This window comes from Scleropages formosus, chromosome 25 (genome assembly GCF_900964775.1).
Source record: "Scleropages formosus chromosome 25, fSclFor1.1, whole genome shotgun sequence".
Classification (NCBI taxonomy): domain Eukaryota; kingdom Metazoa; phylum Chordata; class Actinopteri; order Osteoglossiformes; family Osteoglossidae; genus Scleropages; species Scleropages formosus.
In genome coordinates this window covers 5,316,080-5,340,441 of record NC_041830.1, presented here as the reverse complement: position 1 = coordinate 5,340,441, position 24,362 = coordinate 5,316,080, and the positions used below count along the sequence as shown (strand labels likewise).

Here is a 24,362-nt window from a genome sequence, read left to right as displayed (position 1 = left end):
CAGCCAAGTATATTAAAGGAAGTCGGCCAGTTCAGGACTAAGGACTCATAAAAATTACATTACAATAAAAACGTTTGTAATAAGATAATACATCTGTATGTTCCTTTAGTAACATTGGTCGAGGTGACACAACTACAAAAAACAGTTCCCACAATCCCCTTTGGTTTCTTCTGGCCAATAACTTTCCTCGATACTAAGCGGTTTCCCTACCAGCCAATCCAGCAGCGGCAGTATTCGGGGGTTCGTGAAAAGATGGCGTCGCTTTGTACGGTGTTTCCCTTTTGAGACTTGATTGTATTTTTCTTTCATATTATTAATAAGAAGTACTTTGAAAAAAAGGTGATTGTTTACCGTGGTCCTTCACAACGGTAAGTAATTACTTTGATTTAACGTTCCGAGTTAAATAGTTGGATGGTGGATAATTTAATGTGCAAACATGATAGCCTGGCCTGTACAAATTCAGATACATACATCACCTAACATACTTGTTTATATACTGCAGAGCAAAATTCAAAATTCGATGCAGAAATTAAGGTTTTTTTCCCTTCTTTGGTAGGGTAAAAACGTCTGTACATCATCAATTGTTGTATGGAACATCTCTAGATCAGCTCATTCATTCATTGTGTCCATTTTATAACACACACACACACACACACACACAGTGCTTCAGTCTTTCACGTTGTGTTTAGGGGTGTTTTTATTTATTTATAGATTTAAGTCGCCATTGTGTTCATAGTAAGTAATTTGTGGGTTATCCTGCTAATTCAAAGATGTCTCTGTGATAAAACAATGAATGAAAACACTTTGTATCAAAATCATAACCATAAACAACTCATGACAACAGAATTTTTTTGTCAAAACCTTTGTGTTTTTTTTGTGATGCCCAGGTTGAACGTGCTCCGTGTGCAGGATGAAGGTGGTTAATTTGAAGCAGGCCATCCTGCAGGCATGGAAAGAGCGTTGGAGTGACTACCAGTGGGCCATAAACATTAAGAGAAACTTCCCCAAAGGAGCCACATGGGACTACTTAAACCTGGCTGGTCAGCATCCCACTGTGCTGTAATGTTTTGCAAGTAGTGCTAAAAATTCTGAATATGTGATCTGCTTTTCTTCGTTCATTAGCTTACAAGTATGAGGTTAGAAACTATTTTGAGGTTTGATACAATTTAGAGAGTTTAGTAATCTTGCGTCATGCATTTGAATATAAACTCAATATTTTCATGCGTTTAGTTATTTTGACTTAATAAGTGCTAATGTGAATTTCAGTGTTATTTTCAATGGAAATATTGACATTTCTTATGCCACATTGAATGCTGATCTTTTCTTGTGTAGAAGCTTTGATGGAGCAGGCTATGATTGGCCCATCACCAAACCCTCTAATCCTCTCTTACTTGAAATACTCCATCAGTTCTCAAGTAAGTATGAAATGGTCTGTCAGGATGCCTGCCAAATACTCACCCAGCTTTTTTCGAGAAGGGTTTTGCATAGTGAATCAGCTCCTCTGCATAAATTGATAAAGCTTTGTACTTTTTGTAGTATACAGTCTTCACATTGCAATCTTCCTGTACATAGAAGTAAGCTAAATTATAGTATACAAATGAAAAATATAGTGAAATGGTACTTTTTCTCTAAGAACTACATTAGTTTGTCACTATAAATTACAGCGGAAGCAACAAATAACTGATAATTTGATCTTTGGACATCTAATGAACAGACAAAAAGCAAAAGCTGTATGAAATCATACTTAAGTTACAAGAAATTAATTTTAAATATACAGTATGTATTCTAAAAACTGTATATACACACAGGTATCCCCTGTTATAAGGACCTAATTTGTTCCTGACAGCAGTCCGTATACCAAAATTCTGCAAACCAGGAGGTCCTTTCACTTTCTTTTAAAAGGGGGGAGGAATTATGTGTTCTTCAACTTCACAGGCGTGCGCAAGTGTTTCCACAACCATCCTCCAAACACTTAAAAACTCTCAAAACAAAAAGCTAAGACATCAAACATAATCAAGAAGGAAATGAAGAAATCCTAAATTAGGGCAGAAATTAGATTTTTAACTAAACTAAGTAAAGTAAATAAGTAAGTTTTAAAAAAAAAAAAAAAAAAAAACCACAAAATACATATACATTTATTAATTTAGCAGACACTTTTCTCCAAAGTGACATACATCTTAGAAATCAACACAAAAAGTTCATTACATCCTCATAAGAGGTTTGAATACAGACACTTGATTTTTGAGTGGTTAATTTGTCACATACCTCCATATGAAGCAGTACTGAAATATCAGACTTCTATATCATGAGGAAAGAAGTCTGCCTTTAACACCGAAAAAGTATTTAATACAGGGAGCAGTCGGTATGTATAGCACACATGGGTACAACTTTTCTTGAGCTGTTTTTCAAAAAATTTGTAAACCAGGAGCCTGTGTACCAAGGTATACCTGTGTATATAATGAACGCATGTATGTTTTGTCAACTATATAGCTGATTTTACCAGACTTCAGAGCAGTGATTGTTACCCATGTTGACCAGCACCATATACATTCATGAGATATGTTCAGGAATAGATTAAAACTTCCCTGTTTTTTTTATTTTTTTATTTAGAGATTTAACTTATCTTCCATTAAAACCCAGTTTCATAGAATTTACATGGTATATTTTTATAAAAAGTGATACTGTGTGTGATAACTTCTTTCTGATGGGAGTTTTTACTTTTGACAGATGGTATCATATTCAAGTATTTTGACAGCCATCAGTAAGGTAGGTTCCTGCTTATTTGTTTTCCACTGGTAATGCTTCGTCTGACACTGTTTATACAAGGAGTAATGTTTGTTTGCTTTCTACAGTTTGATGATTTCTCTCGGGAGCTGTGTGTGAAGTCACTTCTGGAGATAATGGAGATGTTCATCCATCGCCTCAGGTCTAGCTACTATTGAAAACCTTAATTTCTTTTTGTGTTGCATCAAGGATGAACATTCGTACTAATTTTTGTAGGTGTTTTAACTTTTTATTTTTGCACTTTACTCATCTGGATTTTTACTGAAAGAGTTTAACATAAACTCATAGTATAACCTGAACCATCTTCTTGAGGACTTCTTAGTGAATAAAAATTTATGCCCTGATTTGTTGCCTTTACATAATGAATAGTGTTACAAAGATCATTTTATGTTGGGATTCTTTTTTGGATTCACAGTACAATGCATTTACAGTTATTCATTTAGCACGCTAGGATGCTTTTCTCCAAAGCCACGTACATCTTAGAAAGAAATCCAATGAGTACATTACATCAACAGAAGATGAGATTTGAATGCAGACACGTGATTGTAGAGTACAGTCACATTCCACCATATGAACCAGTATACATCACAAGAGCAGCTGCGTAACAGTTTACCCATTTCTCAAACATATTGCTCTGATCTTACTATGTATATGTAGAATTACACCATGAAAATGTGTGCCAGGATATAGTGTTAGAAAACAAATAAACTTACTCAAAACACAATGAACTGCATTGGTGCAGACAGTTTTTCTGTTAATGCATTGAATTTGATTTGAGTATTTTGTCAGTATTTTGCTTTCGAGAAAAGTGTCTACTAAATGGGTAAATGTAAATATTGTTACACTTATGCGGCATGTACATGACTCCCACATTTTCATTTGAAACTCACATGGACCTAATCTGTTCTGGCCTGCCACCCCTCCAGCTGCCATGGGAAGGCGGAGGAATGCATTAGCCTGTGCCGGGCACTGCTAGCAGCAGTAGTGTGGCTACTGCAGGGCTGCGCCTGGTATGGAGAGCGGATACGGGAGCAGGGTGAGGGGGCAGGTGGTGAAATCAGCCTGCGGGCCTGCCAGGAACGCTTGGAGGGTCTGCTGCTGAGCACCAAGAACAGGGCCCTCATCTACATTGCCCGCCTAGAGGAGCAGAGTGTGTTTCACAGTCATTTCTTGTCTCTTTATCATTCTGTGTGTGTTTAAAATTACTGCAATACTTGCTTAATATCCATTTTTTCATGTTTTATCATTTTTTATCTTTTTTTGTGGCTCTTATTTTATTACATCTGTTTCTGAAACAACATTTTATCAGCTGAGTTCCCTTTTGCCCAAATTCTGCTGAACTAATTTGCAAGCTCTGTATTTTCCACATATGTGTCAAAGATGTTAGCTTATCTTTTCTTCCCCTCTTTGTTCATTAGCCTCATGGTCCAATGTGGAGCAAGCTGTAGTCAGAGTGTCAGAGAGCCTCAGTGGTTTTACCAATCAGACGCTTAAAGGGAAGCTGGAGGAGTGTTTGTCATTGGTGAAGAGGTGAGAGTAATAGAGCTGACCAGGTGACAAGTTGACAGTTCTGTACTTAAATGTTCTTCATTGTTCTTTTTTTAAGATTTTATTTTCACAGCAGTTTAAATTTCATTGGGTAAAATCTGCAATATATTTGCTTCCTTGTAAGAGCTTTGGTGTTGCTTTTAATATCCGAGTAAGTCCTGAAATACTGTAAGATCAGTATCAGCTTTTCATTTGTGAATGCCTTATGTCTTTGTTCAGTGCTCTGTGTGAGAAGAGCGCTTTATGAAAAAATAAATTGAATTTAATGCACCCCCTCCTCTTGTCACACTTAGTATTCCTCAGATGCTGGCGGTGCAATCAGACCCCCCGCAGCACACCAATTTCCCTTCTGTACATGCCTTCATTATGCTGGAGGGCACTATGAACCTGACCGGGGAGATTCAGCCTATGGTGGAGCAGCTCATGATGATCAAGAGAATGCAGGTCAGCTGGGTGCTGTGTTTCAACTTTTTCCATTCATCAGTGTTTAGGTTGTTTAGTGTTTCTCTATCAGTAAAGTCTACCTGTGCATCAGTTTACAAATAAGCTCTAGAAAGGATGATGAAATGGCACCCAAGACCAGCTTAGAGGAATTTATGATGGCTCTCAACTAACTAAGCATGGTTTCATCCCTTCCCTTCCTTACCCACCCTGATCTCCAGCGTATCCCAGCTCCCCTCTTTGTGCTGGAGATCTGGAAAGCCTGTTTCACTGGACTGATTGAGTCCCCTGAAGGTACAGAGGAACTCAAATGGACAGCCTTCACATTCCTGAAGGTGGGTCACTGCAGTGGCATAAAGCACGTTCAGTCACATTCAGCCATCCTCACCCCTCACATGGTGCTGTCCTTGGCTTCCCTCTGTACTGGCTTCTCTTTTAGTTTGTTGGTTGAACAGCACATGACTATCTGAACAGTATACACACACACACATTTTCAGAACCGCTTGTCCCATGCGGGGTCGCGGGGAACCGGAGCCTACCCGGTAACACAGGGCGTAAGGCCGGAGGGGGAGGGGACACACCCAAGACGGGACGCCAGTCCGCCGCAAGGCGCCCCAAGCGGGACTCGAACCCCAGACCCACCGGAGAGCAGGACTGTGGTCCAACCCACTGTGCCACTGCACCCCCCTCCTGAACAGTATATTAAGCACAAATTGAAGAAGCACCCTTTTAGAATCTGTTAGAAATTTACTGATTATGGTCATTTGTTGATTTTTTTTTTTTTTTTTTAAAATTCCCCCCCTTCCTCTTATTCACTTGATATTTACAGTTAATGGTGATAATGTCAGTTTACTAATGTCATCATTCTCTTTTGGTTTCTGATATTTCACCTGTGGTTTTTGTTGAGAGAATTTTGGTTTCTGTCCAACAGATCCCTCAAGTCCTCCTTAGATTGAAGAAATATCCTCAGGGAGAGAAGGTGTGGTTATAGTTTGTGATTTGACTTCTGTCATTTTCTAATGTGAGATTTTAATTCATTACTGTATTACTAGCCTCTTATTTGCCATTTCCTGCTTTGAACTGGTTTCCTGCTAGGACTTCATGGAGGATGTAAATGTTGCCTTTGAATACCTTCTAAAGCTCACACCTCTGCTGGACAAGGCTGATCAGCGATGCAAGTAGGTCACCTTTACTGGATTCTGTTAGTGTAGTTGGAATGAACCCTGGTCCTTTGGTCCTTTGTAGGTAAAGATGAGACAAATGATGACTTCATTCAGAACTTTTTTATTTATTAACTTTCTTCAGAACATTATTATTACCTCACAATGTAAATCGTGAAGCTCGAATACTCAAAGTCACACAAACCCCACTACAGCCTTTTTTTTGTGTCCTGAAATTAAATTGAACTACCAACATTCTATATTGCTTCGAGTATTAAAAACATAAAACATGAGAGCATATGACAACAAAAAGAAAACATCCTCCCACAGTTCCTTTGAGATGCTAAAATAAGTTGAGGATCAGCAAGTCAGCATAGTAGTAAGAAAAGCACATTCTTTAGCATGCATCCATGTGTTGTTGTTGTTATACACCCTTGAACTGAAGAATACCCACAGTCGCAAAGTGGTGCATGCAAGGAAATGCAGTGCTGGTAAGTATGAGATTCAGAAACATAAAACCAAGATAAAGGTCAGTTAACACAGCCAAGAGTAGAATCCAGCAATGAAAACAAGTCTGGCTTATCAGTTGAGCTTGCACTGTGCATAGCCTAATTAGCCTTCGGTTTTTTGATGCATATTTGGTTGTCTAAGTCAGTAGTATATAGTCAGGGTTGTCAGTGCGGTATGCATCACCAACAACAACATAAGTCTACCTTGTAGGCTGAGGACTTGAGCCAAAGCAATTTTAAATGCAAGGATGACTTGTTGGATCTTTGACATTATGTCTTTGATGTGAGTCTTAAAAGTGTTATTTTCCATTTCTTCTAACATCCTGACCAGTTCTCAGATATAAGGAAGTGCTGCATTTGCAACTCTTGAATGACTAATGCCTCAATGGCAAAGGTAGTAGGGTATGTGTACAGGAAAGAGTGCATGTGTGCTGCTGTGGATGAGTGTCAAGTAGCTTAAATATCATACCTGTCTAGTATAAACATAAACCCAGTGCATACTATAGTGTCTTTTCTAATGTGTCCTGCAGCAACAAGCTTGATCGCTTTGATTGATGCATACGGCACTATACACTGGAAATAATATCATGGCCAAGTGGACCTTCTGTCTAGATCTGTAATAGACCGATAAAGTATTTGAAGATCTGGACTCATAACTCTAAAAGAGGAGCAAACTCTTTGCTCAGTCTGTGGCTAATGCTTTCCAGATTTTGCTTTGCTTCGTCTTCGGGGTGGTGCAGATAGAAGTTCCTGTGAATGTTCATCATCCTGCAAATCTCTCAAGAAACTGTTCTTTGAATCATTGAAGGTAGTCTTTAATCAGTCTTCACAGTGTGCATTGCTGTAACATTGCACACTAGATCATCTTCCATCCTTATGGAAAACTTGTCCACAGTGACTCGCACATTGGTATAACCTTTATGTTTTGCCAGGGAAATGTAATCAACCTTAAGATGTCAAAACAGTCCAGGTGCTGCAGGTACAGTCTACAGTTGTTTGCACATGGTGACTAGGATTGTTCTGTTGACATGTCAGACATTCATCCAACACAGCTTTTGTATGCTTTCTGAACTTTAGATCCCACCACAGCTGATTGGATATATTCAGCATCTTTTCCTTGCTCACATATCTGTTGAGCTAAGTAAGTCATTGGTGACTATAATGCAACAGTTCAGTTAGAATCCATGTTTCCAGCTGCGTGTCTGAATTTTGCACAATTTTCCATCAGTGTCCTTTTTTCCGTCACTGAAAAATTCTCCTTGCGTCGCAAAAATGTCTTTGAGGTGTCGTGATTCGCAGGGAATCACTTTCTGAAGTGCTGATTCTTACTTCGTCTGGCAGCTCGTATAGTTGTTTCATCTGTGTGGCGTCTGCTTTGTTGTATGCTTTGCATTGCAACATTTTTGGCAGGTTAGTTGCATGTAGCAGTTCCTGAACCAAAGATTAATTCTTCATTCAAGTTCCTGTTGCTGTAAGGGATCCGCTTTGTTTCCACAATGCTCTAAAATCATGGACTGCATATCATGAATTAGTGTGAATGTCAGCAGTTTTGACTTGCACAGTTCAATAAGAGCTTTAAGTTTTGCCTGTTGGGCTGATGATGAGGGGAGACTGACTTTCTCCTGGATCTGAAAATCTGTTGAAACATCCCACCCAGCCTCCGTACTTCCTTTTTCGCTTTGGAGGATCGACCAGTTCAACCAGATTGGATGTTTTGTCAGATCCCCCCCCCCCCCAAGCACTGTAGATTCCAAGCATCTTTTCCTTGGCTGGATTCTAGTGTTGGATTGAGCTCAGTAAAAACAGCCATGCCTAATAAAGGTTATGCTTATGCAACCGACCCATATTGGTATAACGAGAAAAGCTCGTCTCGTCCAGTTGCTAACCTTTATGTTACATTGTTTGGCTATGTAACGAGGTACACACATCAGTTCTATCCAGTGTGCATGAAAATTGTACATTTTTATTGTTAACCAGTTGAACATTAACATACAGTCCCATTCATCTCTCATTGGAGCAGAGGCACCAGGGCCTCTAGAGGTGGGCTTCCTTTTTTTTGCAATCACGTACAGTTGCTGCTGTTGCTCAACAGCGAGCTACTTGAAAACCATGAGTACATCAAGCACATAGGCTGACCTGTTTCCTCCAGATGTTTGCTGTTTTCTCCCCGTGGGGCACATGCCAGCTTGCAGCTCTTGGATTTTGGAAAATATGTTCCAGTCTAATTTATTGGCATAGGTTGCCATCAAGTTGTGTATAATTTGTCCTAGTTAGATTTTGTAATTTTCAGCATCTTGGTTATCTGAAGAAGATCTTAGGAGAACCATAATGTTTCTCAAAGTCAGAAATTTTTTCAGTGGCTTTTTGTTGACTCCCTGTTGCTATTCCCCAATTGGTTTTTGGCAAGGGAATACTTCAATAACCAGTCTTTAATAGCCTTCCATCCTTCAGTCCTCCTTTTCCAATCCTCTCCTTCATTAATGGTTTGCAACATTGGGCCTTCTCTTCTGGAAGCAAACACTGTTAGGATCTGGATGCCATCCAGTGGATGTAGTGCATTGATGTTCTTAGGTTCAACTAGTTTCTTACAGGTTTTCAGACCATTTTTTTGGGTGTGTTAGTTCCTTAGACCACTTATTCTTTTTCTTGGGTCCATCTGGCACATGGTGCAAATTTATTCGTTAGCCTCTTCCTGTACTTCTGCTCCTCACAAAAGCCAGGATTTGTGGTAAACCAGATTAAGCAGAAGTGTCAGTGTCTGAGATGATCTCATTTTGATTTGAACCACCACTCCCACTTGTTTTATGGAGCTGGGCATGGCTTAGCTCCTTGAGGTTGTTCAACACTTTCTCTCAGAAAACCGCAACACACTCTCACCTTATTGAACTATTGATGCATAGCATCTCTTTCTCATTCTTGTCTCATTCAATACTGAACTTGCCCTCATGCCTCTTGTGAAGCTGCCCCAGGATCACTAAAGATTGCTAAACATGTAATTTTTTGCCAGATATAATTCTGTTTGCTAGTTCTGTCCCTGTCCAAAGGATACCCAAAACTTTTGCAGTTACATTGACAGTTCCCTGCCGTTCAGACTTGTCATCAGCTGTTGTGACATTCCAGACATTCCATCCTTATCCTTATACACTTTAAATGAGGCAAACCCTCTGTTTTCTGGAGTGGGTTTGTTGACAGACATGATGCACACTAAGCTAGACGTTCAAAAGCAGCTGCAGCACAACATATCACACCAGCTTTGGCTATGAGCGCCCAAAAAACATGTGCAGATCAAAAATATAGACCGTAGACAACTGATCACGCAGACACCGTAGACTGTGGCAGAGATGTCCGAGAGGCAGGCGATGATACACAAGGAAATGTCTGTAGCTCCAGGCAGAAAGGAGAGGAAGAGCTGGGTGTCGTGGGCATAGCAGTGGTAGGAACAAGCTGGATGCTCATTGTCTTTACTAGATAGTTATATACTTTTTCTAACAAATGAGAGAATACACAGCTGAGCCTAACTTGGGACCATAAGTGCTCTATGACCCGGTATGATTTGAATTGGCACTTTGAACACGGAACGCATATTTGTGTTGCAGCTGTGATTGTCTCAGCCTGCTTCTCCAGGAGTGTAACAAGCTGGGACTGCTGTCAGAGTCTAACACGGCCAACCTCACTGCCAAACGGTATGAGTGATGCCCTGTCTGGTTCGTGTATGTAGCCTGCTGTTATCCCCATCTCCAGAGAAGTCCATCAGTAACCGTATTCGTTCTTTTTCTGGGTTTTATCCTTCGCTTTTTCTCTCTGTCCTTTTACTCCTATCTTTCAATTATTTTTACGGCATTTCTTACTACCTTTATGTGCCCCTCCCATTATTTCCCATTTCTTGTTTATTCTCCCACCTTTCCATTCCTTCCCTGGCCATTCTTTCTCTTCAGGGCTGAGGACAGAGAGTATGCCCCGAGACTGAAGACAGCAGAAAATGCAAACATCCAGCCCAACCCGGGCCTCATCTTGCGAGCTGAGCCCACGGTCACCAACATACTGAAGGTGCACCTAGCTTGTTCCAACCCCTGCTGTCTGTACATTAGTACAGTCACTACCCATAGCTATGCAGCAATTGTAATGTTAAATTTTATTACTATAATATTTCCTCTGTACAGGTGATTGTTGACTTACGACAGGGTTCCAACAGAACCCCACTGTAACTCAACTTTGTTGCAAGCTGCAAGTTCGTTTGTACTGTACTTTGTGAACCATGAGCATGTATAAACAATTAACCTGAATCTTACATTTATAATAGTACTTTGTCATATTGTTCACAGATTTCAAGTTATTCATGTAAAAATAATGCTAATATAGATTAATAACAAAGTACGATGTACAGCACAGTGTCTAGCAGTCCTTGTTAGATGTTGCAACCAAACATCAGTGCTCGAAAATAGTATAATAAGGTTCATAGCACCACTGTCATGAGTTTAGGTTATCCTGAGTTACATATGTTGAGCACTGCCTATACGTAAACGCTGTATGCTACAAAGTGTTTTGTCTTTTGTGATATCAACGAGCTTTCTCTTCCATTCCCCTTCTCTTTTACATTGTTACTGCCTTAGACTGTAGATGCTGATCACTCCAAATCTCCTGAAGGGCTGCTGGGAGTTCTGGGACACATGCTATCTGGAAAGAGTCTTGATCTTCTTTTGGCTGCAGCAGCTGCCACTGGGAAGCTCAAGTCCTTCGCCAGGAAGTTTATCAAGTGAGGGGCTGAGTTCAGCAGAAAACCCATGACGTGAGACAAAACCCAGATTTCAGCATTGCTTGACTGTCAGCAGCATGATTGTACTTCCTGTCGCCATTCACACAATACTCTGCTCTCCCTCTCTTGCCACACAAAGCCTGAGCAGGAAGCTTATGGCACATATCTGTTCTCATACAGATTAATCACCAGTCTGTTCTTTCCAGATTGAATGAGTTTCCCAAGCATATCAGCGGAGAAGGATGTGAGTTCTTGAGAACTTTTTAATTTGCATATTCATACTTCCATCTTTCATGTAGTAATTCATTGCTGTGGTCAGCTGCCTTTTATTTTACATTCATTGCCTCTTAATGTCTTGATAGAAGTAATTCTCTTGAGAGGTACACACCTTACCTATGTTCTAGGCTGTCAGTCAGTTGCTAATATACAATGGTCATTCGCTCACCTGCTCTAGTGGATGTAATCATGGATGTTCACAGGCAACAAACAGTCTGTGTTGATACTATTTGAGGGGAGTTAGTGTAATGGTAATAACTGCAGCTCTCCTGATTGAACAATATGCCAAATGCTTTCTGTAACCACCAGCACTTGTACTCCCCATGCTTGCTAAGGAGTAGATTGTGAGTTTTCACAATTTCTTATCATTCTTCCCTGTTCTGTGTAGCCAAGTCGGCATCTGTGCGAGCCCTGCTCTTTGACATCTCGTTCCTCATGCTGTGTCACGTGGTACAGACGTACGGATCGGAGGTTGGTTTCATGCTGGCCTCGGTGTTTGTCTCTGAGTTACTTATCTGGGTTTGACTGATCTTTCAAATTCTCAGGCAATTTAACAGACTTTGACATTGTAAAAACCATTTAAATACATTTACATTTATTCATTTGGCTGACGCTTTTCTCCAAAGTGACTTAAAATGTTAAGATACCTGCAATTATTTACCAATTTGTACAGCTGGGTAATTGTTATTGGAGTAATTTTAGGTTAAGTACCTTGCTCAGCGATGCTACAGCTTTTTATACATCTGTATAATTTTACTGAAGCAGTGGAAAATTTTTGTTCTCCAACATGACAGCCTCACCGAAGATGAAAAACACTTTTTCTTTTAAAACAAGGAGCATTTTATTCAGAACTTAATTTCCTTGAACCTCATGTGGTGCTGTGCTTTCTTAACAGTTGGATTGTGCTTTATTACCAACGTCATATGGTAAGGCTTTGAGGCTTTATTTGTTAGGGATCAAATCTCCCTTCTAAAATATGCTGGCACACGGACAAAATATGCAAAGTCTTCCTAATCCACAACTTACGGAGCTCTTGTATTGTAGAGCATTCAGTTCGAGAGAGCTGTAACTTGTGTGTTTTGAAAATGAGACACGCTGGCATCTCTTCACATCGCAGACTTACTGACATTTATACAAGATAGCGCAGCACTTTTCTCCTGTTCCCATAACTGCTATACTAGATATCATCTGGAAAGCGGTCATCAATGCTGTACTCTCTATGACTCTTGACTGGGTGTTTTCCCTGTCTGATGCTCTTAATACTAAGCCCAGTCAGTGGAATGTGCCAGAAAAACAACTTTAGTGTATCCCCAGTGGGAAAGTACGCTTGAGATTGAAGTGAACAAAAAGCTCCATTAAAATTATTATCGGCGTATTGCACAGTCACCGATATTTATAGAACAGCTGATTATTCATTAAAGAGAAATGTTGAAAAAACCTGATAAATGCTTATTCGTTTTATATCATCAAATGTTTCAGTGAGCAGTTATCAGTTATGAATTCTGAAATTGGTTAATCATTACTAGAATCATGTTTGCTTTCCAAACTTTTTCAGTAGCCTTTTAGCAGTATTCTTTGTTGTTCCTTTGTATTTATTTCTTTTATGACAAATTTAATCAAAATTTTCCCTTTTGAATATGTTTTCGTTCTGAGCATGACTCACGTGACATGTTTTCTTACAATGATTCATGTTTCACCACTCTGGTGTCATGTTCTGAACTGGTCGTTGGGCCTTCATCCACAGGTAATCCTTTCGGATCCAAGCCCATCAGGGGAGACCCCTTTCTTCGAAACATGGCTGCAGACCTGCATGCCAGAAGAGGGCAAGACACTGAACCCAGACCACCCCTGCTTCCGACCCGAGCCCGGGAAGGTGGAGAGTTTGGTGGCCCTACTCAACAATTCCTCAGAAATGAAGCTTGTGTGCGTTACTTGGATATGTATTCAACACGCATTCAGCAGAAGTTCAAGGCCTTTATGAAATGACATTTTTCTCCGGAAACACAATTTTGCAAAAGGAAAAAAAAAAAAAGTGCAAACTAAAATAAAATGAACAATCAAATATTATTCCTTAAACTTATACCTGTAGTGGTGATAATGACATTAGGACTTGGTAGCAGAGACATAGTAGGAGGAATATGGGACTCAGTTGACTGTGGGTGTTCAGCAGCAGAAGCCATTTAGCACCATGTCTAAATGTTTTGCAGGGGGTGATTAATGAATTCTTTCTGGTCATCACTCACTCTTTGCCCCATCTTCTCCTGTAGTCAGATGAAGTGGCATGAGATCTGCCTCTGCACGCCAGCTGCTGTCTTGGAGGTCCTAAATGCCTGGGAGAATGGGGTGTTGTCTGTGGAATCTGTGCAGGTAAGACTGTATTTATCTTATCGCTGCTCATCTCTCAATATCTATATATAGCCGTCTTCTCAGTTTCTGTCCCTCATTTTTCTTATCTGTCTTTTTAGTTTCCATACTGCTTATAAATTAGAAGTTGGAGAAGCACTTGCTAATTCATTTCTGCTGTAGCTGGCTTGTTTTGATGGATAGAATGCTTAAGCGTTTGTTTTTGTATTATTATTGTTTTTGTAGTAGTATTAATATTTTCATGTCCACTTTCCCTACCGCTCCTCTACCATTTTCCTCACTGGCCACTCTTGTACACCTTTGCCTTATCTTCTCTCCCACATCTCACTCGTCTTTCTTCTTGCCCCTGCATGTACCGAGAACAGAAGATCACAGACAACATCAAGGGGAAGGTATGCAGTATGGCCATTTGTGCAGTGGCCTGGTTAGTGGCCCATGTGCGCATGCTGGGTCTTGATGAGCGAGAGAAGCCCCAGACCATGATCCGGCAACTCATGACTCCACTGTATGGAGAGAACATGCTGCAGTTCTACAATGAGCGGTATGGCTCTGCTATACATTTACATTTACTCATTTAGCACTCGCTTTTCTGTATACTATTTCAAACAATAACGCAAAAAGTGAGTTACGTCAAGAGAAGAATTCATCTCCATGTGCTCACTCATTATAAAATCCAAGCATACTCCATTTCTTTGGTCTACAGCTCTTTATTAGCTATTTATAACGGTGCCCTGTCTTTCATTGCAGTGAGAATACTCACCACAACCGAAATTGCACTCTTTGAAATGTCTTGTAGAAATGAGAATGCCAGCCTTTCTGTCCCCTTTTCCCAGAGTGCTGATCATGAACTCCATTCTGGAGCACATGTGCGCTGACGTCTTCCAACAAACAGGCGTGGCACTGCGACCCGCCATGGAGGGCCAGGAGCCAATGCCGTACCGTGGGCTACTTCCACCACGCGAACCCATCTGTGGTGCTCTGAGCCGGCAGTTTCGTGCTGCCTTGCGGAAGGGCTGGGTGGACAGTCGTGCACTGCACCTCTTCGAGAGCCTGCTGCAGATGGGTGGTGTCTTCTGGTTTACCAACAACCTGGTGAAGGTGTGTGCTGGAGGGTGTCCAGAGACGAGATGCCCAAATAAAGCGATGTTTGTGGACCTCAGCAAAAAATTCAGAGTACTGACAAATAGCTGATATTTTTAATTTATTTGAAGTTCTGCATTTTATAGAAGGGGGAAAAACAAAAGTCCTTGTTTGCTAATGTAGGAAAACTGAATTATTCCCTTGATGTATATATTTTAATGTATACAACACAGTTTTGATCTTTTGGAAGAATTTCTTGACTATATTTTTCCTATACCTCTGTGTACATCTGTAATTGTGCTCCTTCTTCCTGTTTTTTCTCTCTGCCCCCCCTCTCCCAGGAACTTCTGAAGGAGACTCGCAAGGAATGGGCCACGCGAGCTGTGGAGCTGCTCTACAGCATCTTCTGTCTGGACACCCAGCAGATCACCCTCACGCTGCTTGGCCATATTTTGCCCCGCCTGCTGACAGACCCTGCCCACTGGCACAGCCTGGCTGATCCACCAGGCAAGGCTCTGGCCAAGTAAGAATGGCATCAGTTGTTATGTACACATTCACTCTTACTGTAAAAAACAGAGAGGGAATGGGTTTTCACAGCTGTGATCAAAAGCTTTTAAGTACCCTTAAACAAAGTGCATAACTTGAGCTGCTTCCCTAAAATTTCAAGCTAACTACACTAAATAAAACAGTGAATTACATGAATGATCTGCAGTTTATATTTAATGCATTTTAAAGTCTGATTTCACACAAGTTCCAAGCATGCCTGCTTAGTAACTACCTTATGTATCTTCTTGAGTAAAGAACCTGTCATATGTTGTCCAAAGCATGTATTACTGTCTAGATCAGGGGACTCACTCATTCAACAAACGCCTATTAACTCTAAACACATTAGCGGTCCCAGAGGAAAGTGGACAAGGCTGCACCATACATAAAAAAAAATGTCAGAAAACACTGGAGCAACACAAGAGTGAATAGATGTCACATTTAGACAAGTGTTTATGTGCCAAAAAAATGTAAGTGGTATACACAAACAGTCCACTTTCACAACAAATTTGATGTTTCAGATTATTTTTTTACGTGAAAGTTTATTGCAGTTCGTTTTGTCATATTGACTAAATGCTGCTTTTCACAGTAGTTTTGAAGGAAGTTGTGTATATTTTTATCCATGACATTAATGGCTTCTTTGGAAGAGTGTAACTGAGAATAAGCTGGAACAGTTAGTAATGTGCACAAGGACCGAGTCTGAGAGCTGCGTTGCATGTTTTCTGTACTCTTGCTCCTTCCGATGACTGTTGGTACTGTCCTGTTGTCCCTGTGTGTTACCGCAGGCTGGCTGTGTGGTGTGCCCTCAGCTCCTACTCCTCACACCACAAGGGGCAAGCCTCAGCCCGGCAGCGCAAAAGGCAGCGTGAGGACATTGAGGTGCGGCACACGCATGCATGAGCTTTGGTTCAAATTACATTGACATTCATTTAGCAGACGCCGTTCTCCAAAGTGACGTACATCTCAGAGAAAATACTGTTTGTGCATTACATTAGGATAATACAACTTCTGTTGCTTTAGGGTACATTGTTTTAATTTTTGAAAAACTTGAAAATTTACGGTTAAGTTCTGCTGAGGAGCTATTCCTTGCCTAAGGACCTCTCAAGGCTGCATGAACCCAACCTTCTTTTGGGTCTCTGTTTCCATCCTTCCAATTTTGTCCTGCTCTCAGGCTGTGGCCTTAGACGAAGTTCAATGAAATCTTGATAATGCATAACTGCCTGCCTTTGTTCTGTTCAACAGCATAACTTCAGATTTGTATAATAAAACTGGAGTTCTAGGGGCCAACTTCCTTTTATTTGCACAATGGCAAAGAACTCTACAGCTTCAGTTTGCTGCCGATGAGTTTCTGGCAAAACAGGTGAAACTAATGTGTTTGAGTACTGTGGGACCACCTCATCTGTCACTGTGTTAAATGACAAAGCCATCAGCTGTGTATAATATACACAACATCCTTGTATGTAGTTGCTGAGTGCAGAGCAAGCTACAGATTTTACATTATCAGTGAAATTATGTGAGCTACCCTTTCCCATTGTAGGTCAGCGCTAGCCACCAGCTTGGTAGCATTTATACATGTTCTGAACTAGAAAGCTAGATTGGGCAGCACAGCGAGTAGCGCTGCTGTCTCACAGGGCCTGGGTGGTGCGAAAGAACGTGGGTTTGATCCCTGCTCAGTCTGTGTGGAGTTTGCATGTTCTCTCCATGTCGGCATGGGTTTTCTCTGGGTGCTCTGGTTTCCTCCCACACTCCAAAGACATTCTGTTCAGGTTCACACAGAGAGAGTGTGTTCCACTGATGTATGGATGAGTTACCCATTGTAAGTATTGCATCCAGCAGTGTAAGTTACCTTGGTGAATAAGGTGTGTGGGCTAGTAACACTACACAGTATCCATTGTAAGTCGCTTTGGAGAAAAGCGTCTGCTAAGTGAATAAATGTAAATGTAGATTGTTAAATGGAACAGTTTAATGATATAAAAAAAGGCACTTGTTACTCTAACTTACTATTATAACATTCAGTAATCTAACAAAGAAAAACTGCATCCTGTGTTATATTATGCTTCCTTCCAGGTATATATGCCAGCTAATTCATTTACACATAAATTTATGTTTTAGGTTTATGCTAGGTTTATTATTTTATACATAAAATGCTAAAATCGTTTGGTGTAAGTGCATCTTGACATCACGTATGTATCATAGAGTAATTGTCAGAAGAAATATCATTTTCTTCTTACTTTAGAAAATAGAAATGTTGTGTGACTGACTCTTGAATGTTATTATAATACAAGTGATATCAGAGTTGTTGGTGCAGCAAGATTACAAATAAAGAGCTTCCCAGAAATTAGTTTATGAGAATGTTAATCTACATAAATCTCGAAATGCCAAATCGTTTTAGTGTTTCACACGCTAATAAATAGGAGTGTCGGTTGTGAGCGGCACACAAAATGTTATTCGCAGGCCTCAGTGGCTGGTTGCTACTTCTTTGCAGACTGCGAATGACTTGGCCGTTGAATGTATGGCTTCAGTCTGTCTTTTTCTCCGGAAACATTTCCTAAAAGTAGTTTCGGTCTTTAACTTGGTTTCAAGGGCTTCGCTTCACATGGGACAGGGTCTTGCGGATCTTTTCTACAATATTTGCTGCCAGATTGGGGCCTCAATAGATAATCTGCTGTGCTTTGCTCACTGGACCACAGGACTACAACAGTCTGTTCCCACTGGACGATACCCAGCCTTCGAAGCTGATGCGTCTGCTGAGTTCGCACGAGGATGAGCCGTCTGTCCTTTCCAGCCCAGGTGAGCTCATCTACACTCATCGCTGGCTTCTTAGACGTAAATTTAAGGATGTTCTGATGCAATATTTGAGGGCATAGATGAAAGCATAGATCCCCACAGATTACGTTAAAGCCCTTTGCTTTCGTAATCATGAAACGTCAAAACAAAATTTTCAGCCTGCATAGAGAAAAAAATTTCTCCCGAAAGCAAACTGGCAACAAAAGAAGTTCTCCGAATAAAGTCCGTTACTCACCGCATATCCTTTTGGGTCATAAGCAAAAGCTTTGATGAAAAGGAAAGGGCTGATGAGTCAGGGCGCTGACGAAAGGAAATGCACAGACCAGAGAATTCTTGTGACACAGCAAGTTGTATTTTCTTAGCATTTCCTAATTATGTAACGCAGGAAAAGTCGCTTGACTGATGGTTGCCCGCCGCCGCAAGTACAGGTGGTTCTCGAGTTACAACACATGTGACCACTCGTACTAACGACGGCCGTCCCATAAACCGCATTGTATTATTTTTGAGTCTGGACAATTGGATATAATGTTTGATGATGACCGCTCCATCAGTTGTACGAAAACGCTGGGTGGCTGGCAGTGTATCTGTTACTGTCTAGGTCTGTCTAGCAGGATTTAAATTTCATGTTTTTTTTTTTTTTGTTTTTTTGTTTTTTATGATTCCTTTCAAGTTGCTTCTTATTTAAATGGCTCACAAACAAAGTGAATATTCTGTTGGTTCTAAAAACAAAAAACTAAACACTAGTTTTAAAAATAAAAGTTAAAGTGATGCAGCATGAAAATATAATTATTGTACTGTACCTTTATTCTGTTAAGCATTATTTTAGCATGAATAATATGTGAAATAAGTGGAAAAAATGTAACAGCCTTTTTGTACTATGTAACATTAATCTGTGTTAATTTTTATATATCCTTATGCTTCAATTTAAGGGGATTTTTCACTTGCAAAGGTTGTTGCTGGAATGGAACACAATCATAAATCGAGGATTGCCTGTATAATGTCTGTTTATTATTTGTTGTGTGTGTGTGTGTATTGAGCTAGGTTGATGGTATGTAAGCCGTCAGGTTTGGGTCTAAAGTTATTCTTTTCAGTGAGGGATATAACTGTATTCAGCTGAAAATAGAAACCAACTAAACTACTGAGTAAATAACTATTATCAGTATCCGTTTATGTTTTGTAGGTTAGGTAGACACCCGAATTGCAAGATATTTCAGAAGAAATCAGTAGCAGCACGTCAAGTTATGGACACACTGGTATACTTTGAAAATGTTCATGTATCATACAGTGGGGTTGCGGTGTCACTGTGGGTAAAGCTGGTCCTTCACAGGTTCTGAATTGCTCAGTGGCCTCGGGGTTTGAGTCCTGCTCAGCGTATGTGGTATTTGCATGTTTCCCCCCCCATTTTGCACCTCCCAGACATGCATGGAAGAAGGCACCGGAAAACCACTTCCATTCCTCCCCCTGCCTTACAAATCACGCACATCATCATCATCTCTATCAATCAATAGTAGTATTAGTGTAGTACAAAGCATACAGTACAACCCAGATTGAAAACCATGAACAGAAATTTCAAGGAATTAAAACATTACAAAAAAAAAGTGTGTTGTGAATAAATACCACCACATTAAACCTACGTCATTAGTGTTACAACACGCCTAAATTATATGAATTTGCCTGAGGCAACACAGGCCTTTTCCCAAGCTGCTGAGGTATATCCTGTTGCAAATTCTTTGTCACGATGGGAAGAGCCGATGCTTTATGTTGCTCCATTCTGGAAAAGATACTCCGGATGTTTGAGCGTTCTTTTATTAGGAGTGAAAGTCATTTCTCTCTTTCAAATTTAAGTGATAGTCTCAAGGTTTTTTTGTCTTCTTTGCAATAGTATATTTTTTGACTGTGGATTCCTATATATGAGATAGCTGCACAAATTATATAACCTAGTGAGGGTTCTGTTTAACAGTGTGGTGCGGGAGGCCCTTCTCTGCCTTGATGCCTGTGACCTCTGACCTCTGACCTTGTCCTTTTCAGGGGACCGGTCTATGAGCAGCTCCCTTTCTGCATCGCAGCTGCACACTGTCAACATGCGGGACCCCCTCAATCGAGTCCTAGGTAGGGGTTCGTGCATCTGCCCGAGGGCTTGTCAGTTCCCGTCATGTGCCTTATGTTCTCACGTTATCCATTTACCCTCAGCTATTAGTCCTTCACACGTCAGTTGTCAGCTTGAATAGTACAGAACTCTGTGGAAACTTACTTGGAACCAGGTGATTCCATCATGAAACACATGGGAAAATACTAATTGAATGCAGTCTTTTGAGGTGGCTTTTCCTTTTAATGGTTGTGACATCGTTTTTTTTTTTTTCTTTCTTTTTTTCTTGGAGTGACTCACTTGCACAACTTGCTAAATGACATGGATGTTCTGCTTTTCTATGTATTTGTATTTTTGGGACACTCTTCCCACTAGAAGAAAATCAGAATATTTTGTAATATGCTGCTGTTGTGTTTTTGTATTTGTTTGTTTTTTGATCTGGTATTCAGGGATTTTTTTTTTTTTTTAAATTCAGCACAGCACAGTGAGATTATAGCTGCCCAGGTTGTTGGAAGGAAATTTGGACTCCAGAATTGATTTTTTTTTTTTTTTTTTTTTTTGGCTCAGGTTCTTATTTCCAGTTGCATAATAAACTTGAATTTGTTGTAAACAAAATTTTCTTTTTTAAATCTTAATACCAGAAGATAACTGAAAATATTTACTTAATATTTAATTTGTTTGCATTTATTTATTTATGATCTGTTAAACTTTCCAAAATGTCATGTATTGGTCAAAGCATATAAAAATAGGTTAAATCCCATCAAAAAAAAAAAAAAAGAAAGAAAGAAAAAAAATGTAAATCAAATGCATATAACCTTTGTTATAACTTTGCAGATCTTTTATCAAATCTGCCTGTATAACAACTCAAGCTCCTCACAAAACAGGATTAATTTGTTTAGTGAAATCATCCGAAAGGGCAAATTTCTGCGATGAAATTATTATTTCTTATGGACAAAACAAAATAGTTTGAAAGAAATTCTTACTGAGACAGTGTATGTTTCTTTGTCCCAAAATATTTGATACAAGTGGTGGCACTGTTATACAGAATAAAAAACATGTTGTGGAAATAAAATGACAGTGTTAACAGGCAAAAATGCCATTGTGCAGAAGTAAAACCACATTATAATATTGTAATGTTGAACTTGTGCTGTTTTTTGTTTCATGGGGAAAAAGGGATTATATAATGTTATGTAAATGATGGGTGTATATTTTTATATATAATTTTTTCACAGCATGAATTCACCTTGTTTTATTTTGCAATGATGCGTCACATTATTTACAAGAAGAAACTCTGATTTCCATGTGCGTCCCGTCTGTTTTGTAGCGAACCTGTTTTTGCTAATTTCCTCCATCCTGGGTGCCAAGACAGCGGGGCCCCACACACAGTTTGTGCAGAGCTTCATGGAGGAGTGTGTGGAGTGCCTGGAGCAGGGCAGCCGGGGCAGCATCTTACAGTTTATGCCCTTCACCATGGTGAGCAGGGGGTTATGAGGTCTCATTGAAGTTTGGGGTGGGGCTCTCACCCCCCCCCCGTAAAATTTTTGACGTTGGGATGTCTACAAAAATGTATTTGGAGGGGAAGCAATATTTTTACAGGGGACCCAGAATTCCTAGGTACACCCCTTGTTGTCGGGATAAAATTACTTATCATTTTTCATATTTCTGGGAACTGCAACACATCTTGATTATGTGCAATATAGAAATCATGGGTTAAATTCTTTATACGCCGTTTGAAGGCTAGCCTCTTTAAAAAAATTCCCCACTTTAATGTAGTCACACTTTACATTTTTGCAAATAACCCACATATGTCTTTTCACTATTCTGGAGAGTATTGTTTTTTTTTTTTTTTTTTTTTTTTTTGTTATGTTTTGACATCCTTATGTAATTTTAATACCTTCAAGTGTCCAAATTATTAAATTTCATCAAAGCAGAAGGTCATCATTGAAAATTACCCAAAAAATTGTCCTGTCTGAGGAATCACTCTTGTGATCAAGTTTCGCTATCCATTCCTTAAGGAAGCTACTTGTATAAATAGATTGCATAAAACCTTCTTTGTCACTTTGAGTGAAAGCATCTGGCAAGAAATTAAATGATAAATAGGAAAGGAATATTATACTCATCAGATAGTGTGTGTGTTGTACGTTTTAACTTGTGTAACAGTTTTTTGTGCCGTTTTCTCACACCTTGTGTATCCCTGTCTGTGCCCAGGTGTCAGAGTTGGTGAAGCTGCCAGGCCTGGCCCAGCCCAGGGTGGTACTGGCCATCACGGACCTCACGCTTCCTCTGGGGAGGAGAGTGGCAGCGAAGGCCATTGCAACCCTGTAGGCCTCTGTGTCCCAATTTCACCCACCCTCGCAGTAATCGGACCACGATGCGTATATCACAAGCTGGACCTGATGTTGCAGCTGCCTTTCTGTAGTAACTATTTTGAATGTTCTCCCAAAATAACAAGGAAGACACTTTTGTAGGAGGTTCAGGGCGCTTTATTTTTGCTATGTCAGCACTCGTAACACTTGACCGTGCCCCATCCCCCTCCCCCCACTTGCCGAGTACCCTTTTTTTTTTTTTTACTCGGTTTCCTTCAGCTCTTTGTGTAATTCCAACATGTGCAAGAACATTTCTAAGAACATGTGCTCTTGTGGAGCAAAAATGTACATTTTTTTTTTCTAATTGCATTACATATTAAAAACATTAAAACATTTTTCTGTATTTGACTTTTGTTTTTACAGAAGAGGAAGTCCAATGAAGTAAAATTTCAAAGTTAAGCACAGTAATAATGGTCTCATACACTCTTAGATAAAATGGTATATTTGGGATCTTGCAAATATGTCACTTCTGCTTTGAAGGAGTAAAAATATCTAATTCAGGCCTGCTTTTTCTTTTGTGAGTCAACATGATTGTGACTTTTTATTTCAATATTGGGGGGAATTTTGGTGTGGTAGATGGATGGAATGAAGTCATGCAAAGGACCTGATCAGTTTTAACAATCTTCTGCTTTTTTTTAGCCATTTTCTAAAACTGTAAATACAGTAGTCTGATTTAAACCGGTAATAATGTTACTTGATGCAGGTAATGGAAATTTTTTTTTCTATGTTTCATACAAGTGAAATTTAGACGTTTTTTTTTTTTATGTCTTGACAGTTTACAGCATGTGCTACAGTTGGGTGGAGGAGGGCAAGGTCATTTCTAGCAGGACTATATAATATACTTTGAAATATTCAATTATTTAAATTTTGTAACGTTTCAAAAAATAGCCTTCATTTCCCCGTACCAAGTGAGGTTTCATCAGAATCAGACTCAGAAACGGAACCACCACGAGACATGGCATATTGCATAACTTTTTTTTTTTTTTTTTTTTTTCCTTTCCCAAGTTCACTGGGTCTTTCTAGGTGATTGCCCATTACAAGGAAAATGTGGTATGGAGGTTAGGTCATGTTATGGCATCATTGTGTCAGCTGAAAAAAAACCATAAAACAACTGAAGCTAAATTTGACTTGGCTACAAGTATAAAATGGCTGAGGAAATATCACAAAATTCTCAGAATTCTCTTATCATGGATAATTAATTCCAGGGGGTGCGGTGGCGCAGTGGGTTGAAGCAGGTCCTGCTCTCTGGTGGGTCTGGGGTTCGAGTCCCACTTGGGGTGCCGTGCGATGGACTGGCATCCCGTCCTGGATGTGTCCCCTTTCCCCTCCAGCCTTATGCCCTGTGTTGCCAGGTTAGGCTCTTGCTCCCCGTGGCCCCATATGGGACAAGCAGTTCAGACAATGTGTGTGTGTGTGTGTGTGTGTGTGTGTGTGTGTAATTAATTCCAAACCTGCTGCTATATTAATTGTTTTATCTGTGAAAATGGTTTACTTTGTGTTCGCTTTCACAGTTTCAGTTTATAAAGTTATGATAGGAAACGACGTACTTATACCAAAGGAAAAACTGCAACAGTTCATTTTTTTCTACTTTATTAAGAAACAAAGTATGTAAAACCATCAACGATAAAAACATTTAAAAGATCTTTACAACATGTAGCCCATCTA

At 39.9% G+C, this 24,362-nt stretch overlaps 1 protein-coding gene across 1 annotated transcript; it reads left to right on the top strand.

Annotated features, from left to right (window-relative positions):
• The first annotated feature begins 230 nt into the window (after positions 1 to 230).
• med24 (mediator complex subunit 24) lies at positions 231 to 22,993 on the top strand. The gene is made up of 26 exons (XM_018742155.2): positions 231 to 368; positions 888 to 1,040; positions 1,333 to 1,415; positions 2,728 to 2,766; positions 2,853 to 2,926; positions 3,711 to 3,934; positions 4,203 to 4,314; positions 4,626 to 4,776; positions 4,995 to 5,108; positions 5,705 to 5,752; positions 5,869 to 5,951; positions 10,039 to 10,125; positions 10,378 to 10,489; positions 11,053 to 11,195; positions 11,402 to 11,439; positions 11,860 to 11,942; positions 13,216 to 13,394; positions 13,739 to 13,838; positions 14,201 to 14,376; positions 14,669 to 14,933; positions 15,257 to 15,438; positions 16,244 to 16,337; positions 18,149 to 18,248; positions 20,274 to 20,354; positions 21,656 to 21,804; positions 22,540 to 22,993. The coding sequence occupies exons 2-26, from the start codon at positions 911 to 913 to the stop codon at positions 22,654 to 22,656; spliced, it is 2,964 nt and encodes a 987-aa protein (XP_018597671.1). The 5' UTR covers positions 231 to 368; positions 888 to 910; the 3' UTR covers positions 22,657 to 22,993.
• Positions 22,994 to 24,362: the final 1,369 nt, after the last annotated feature.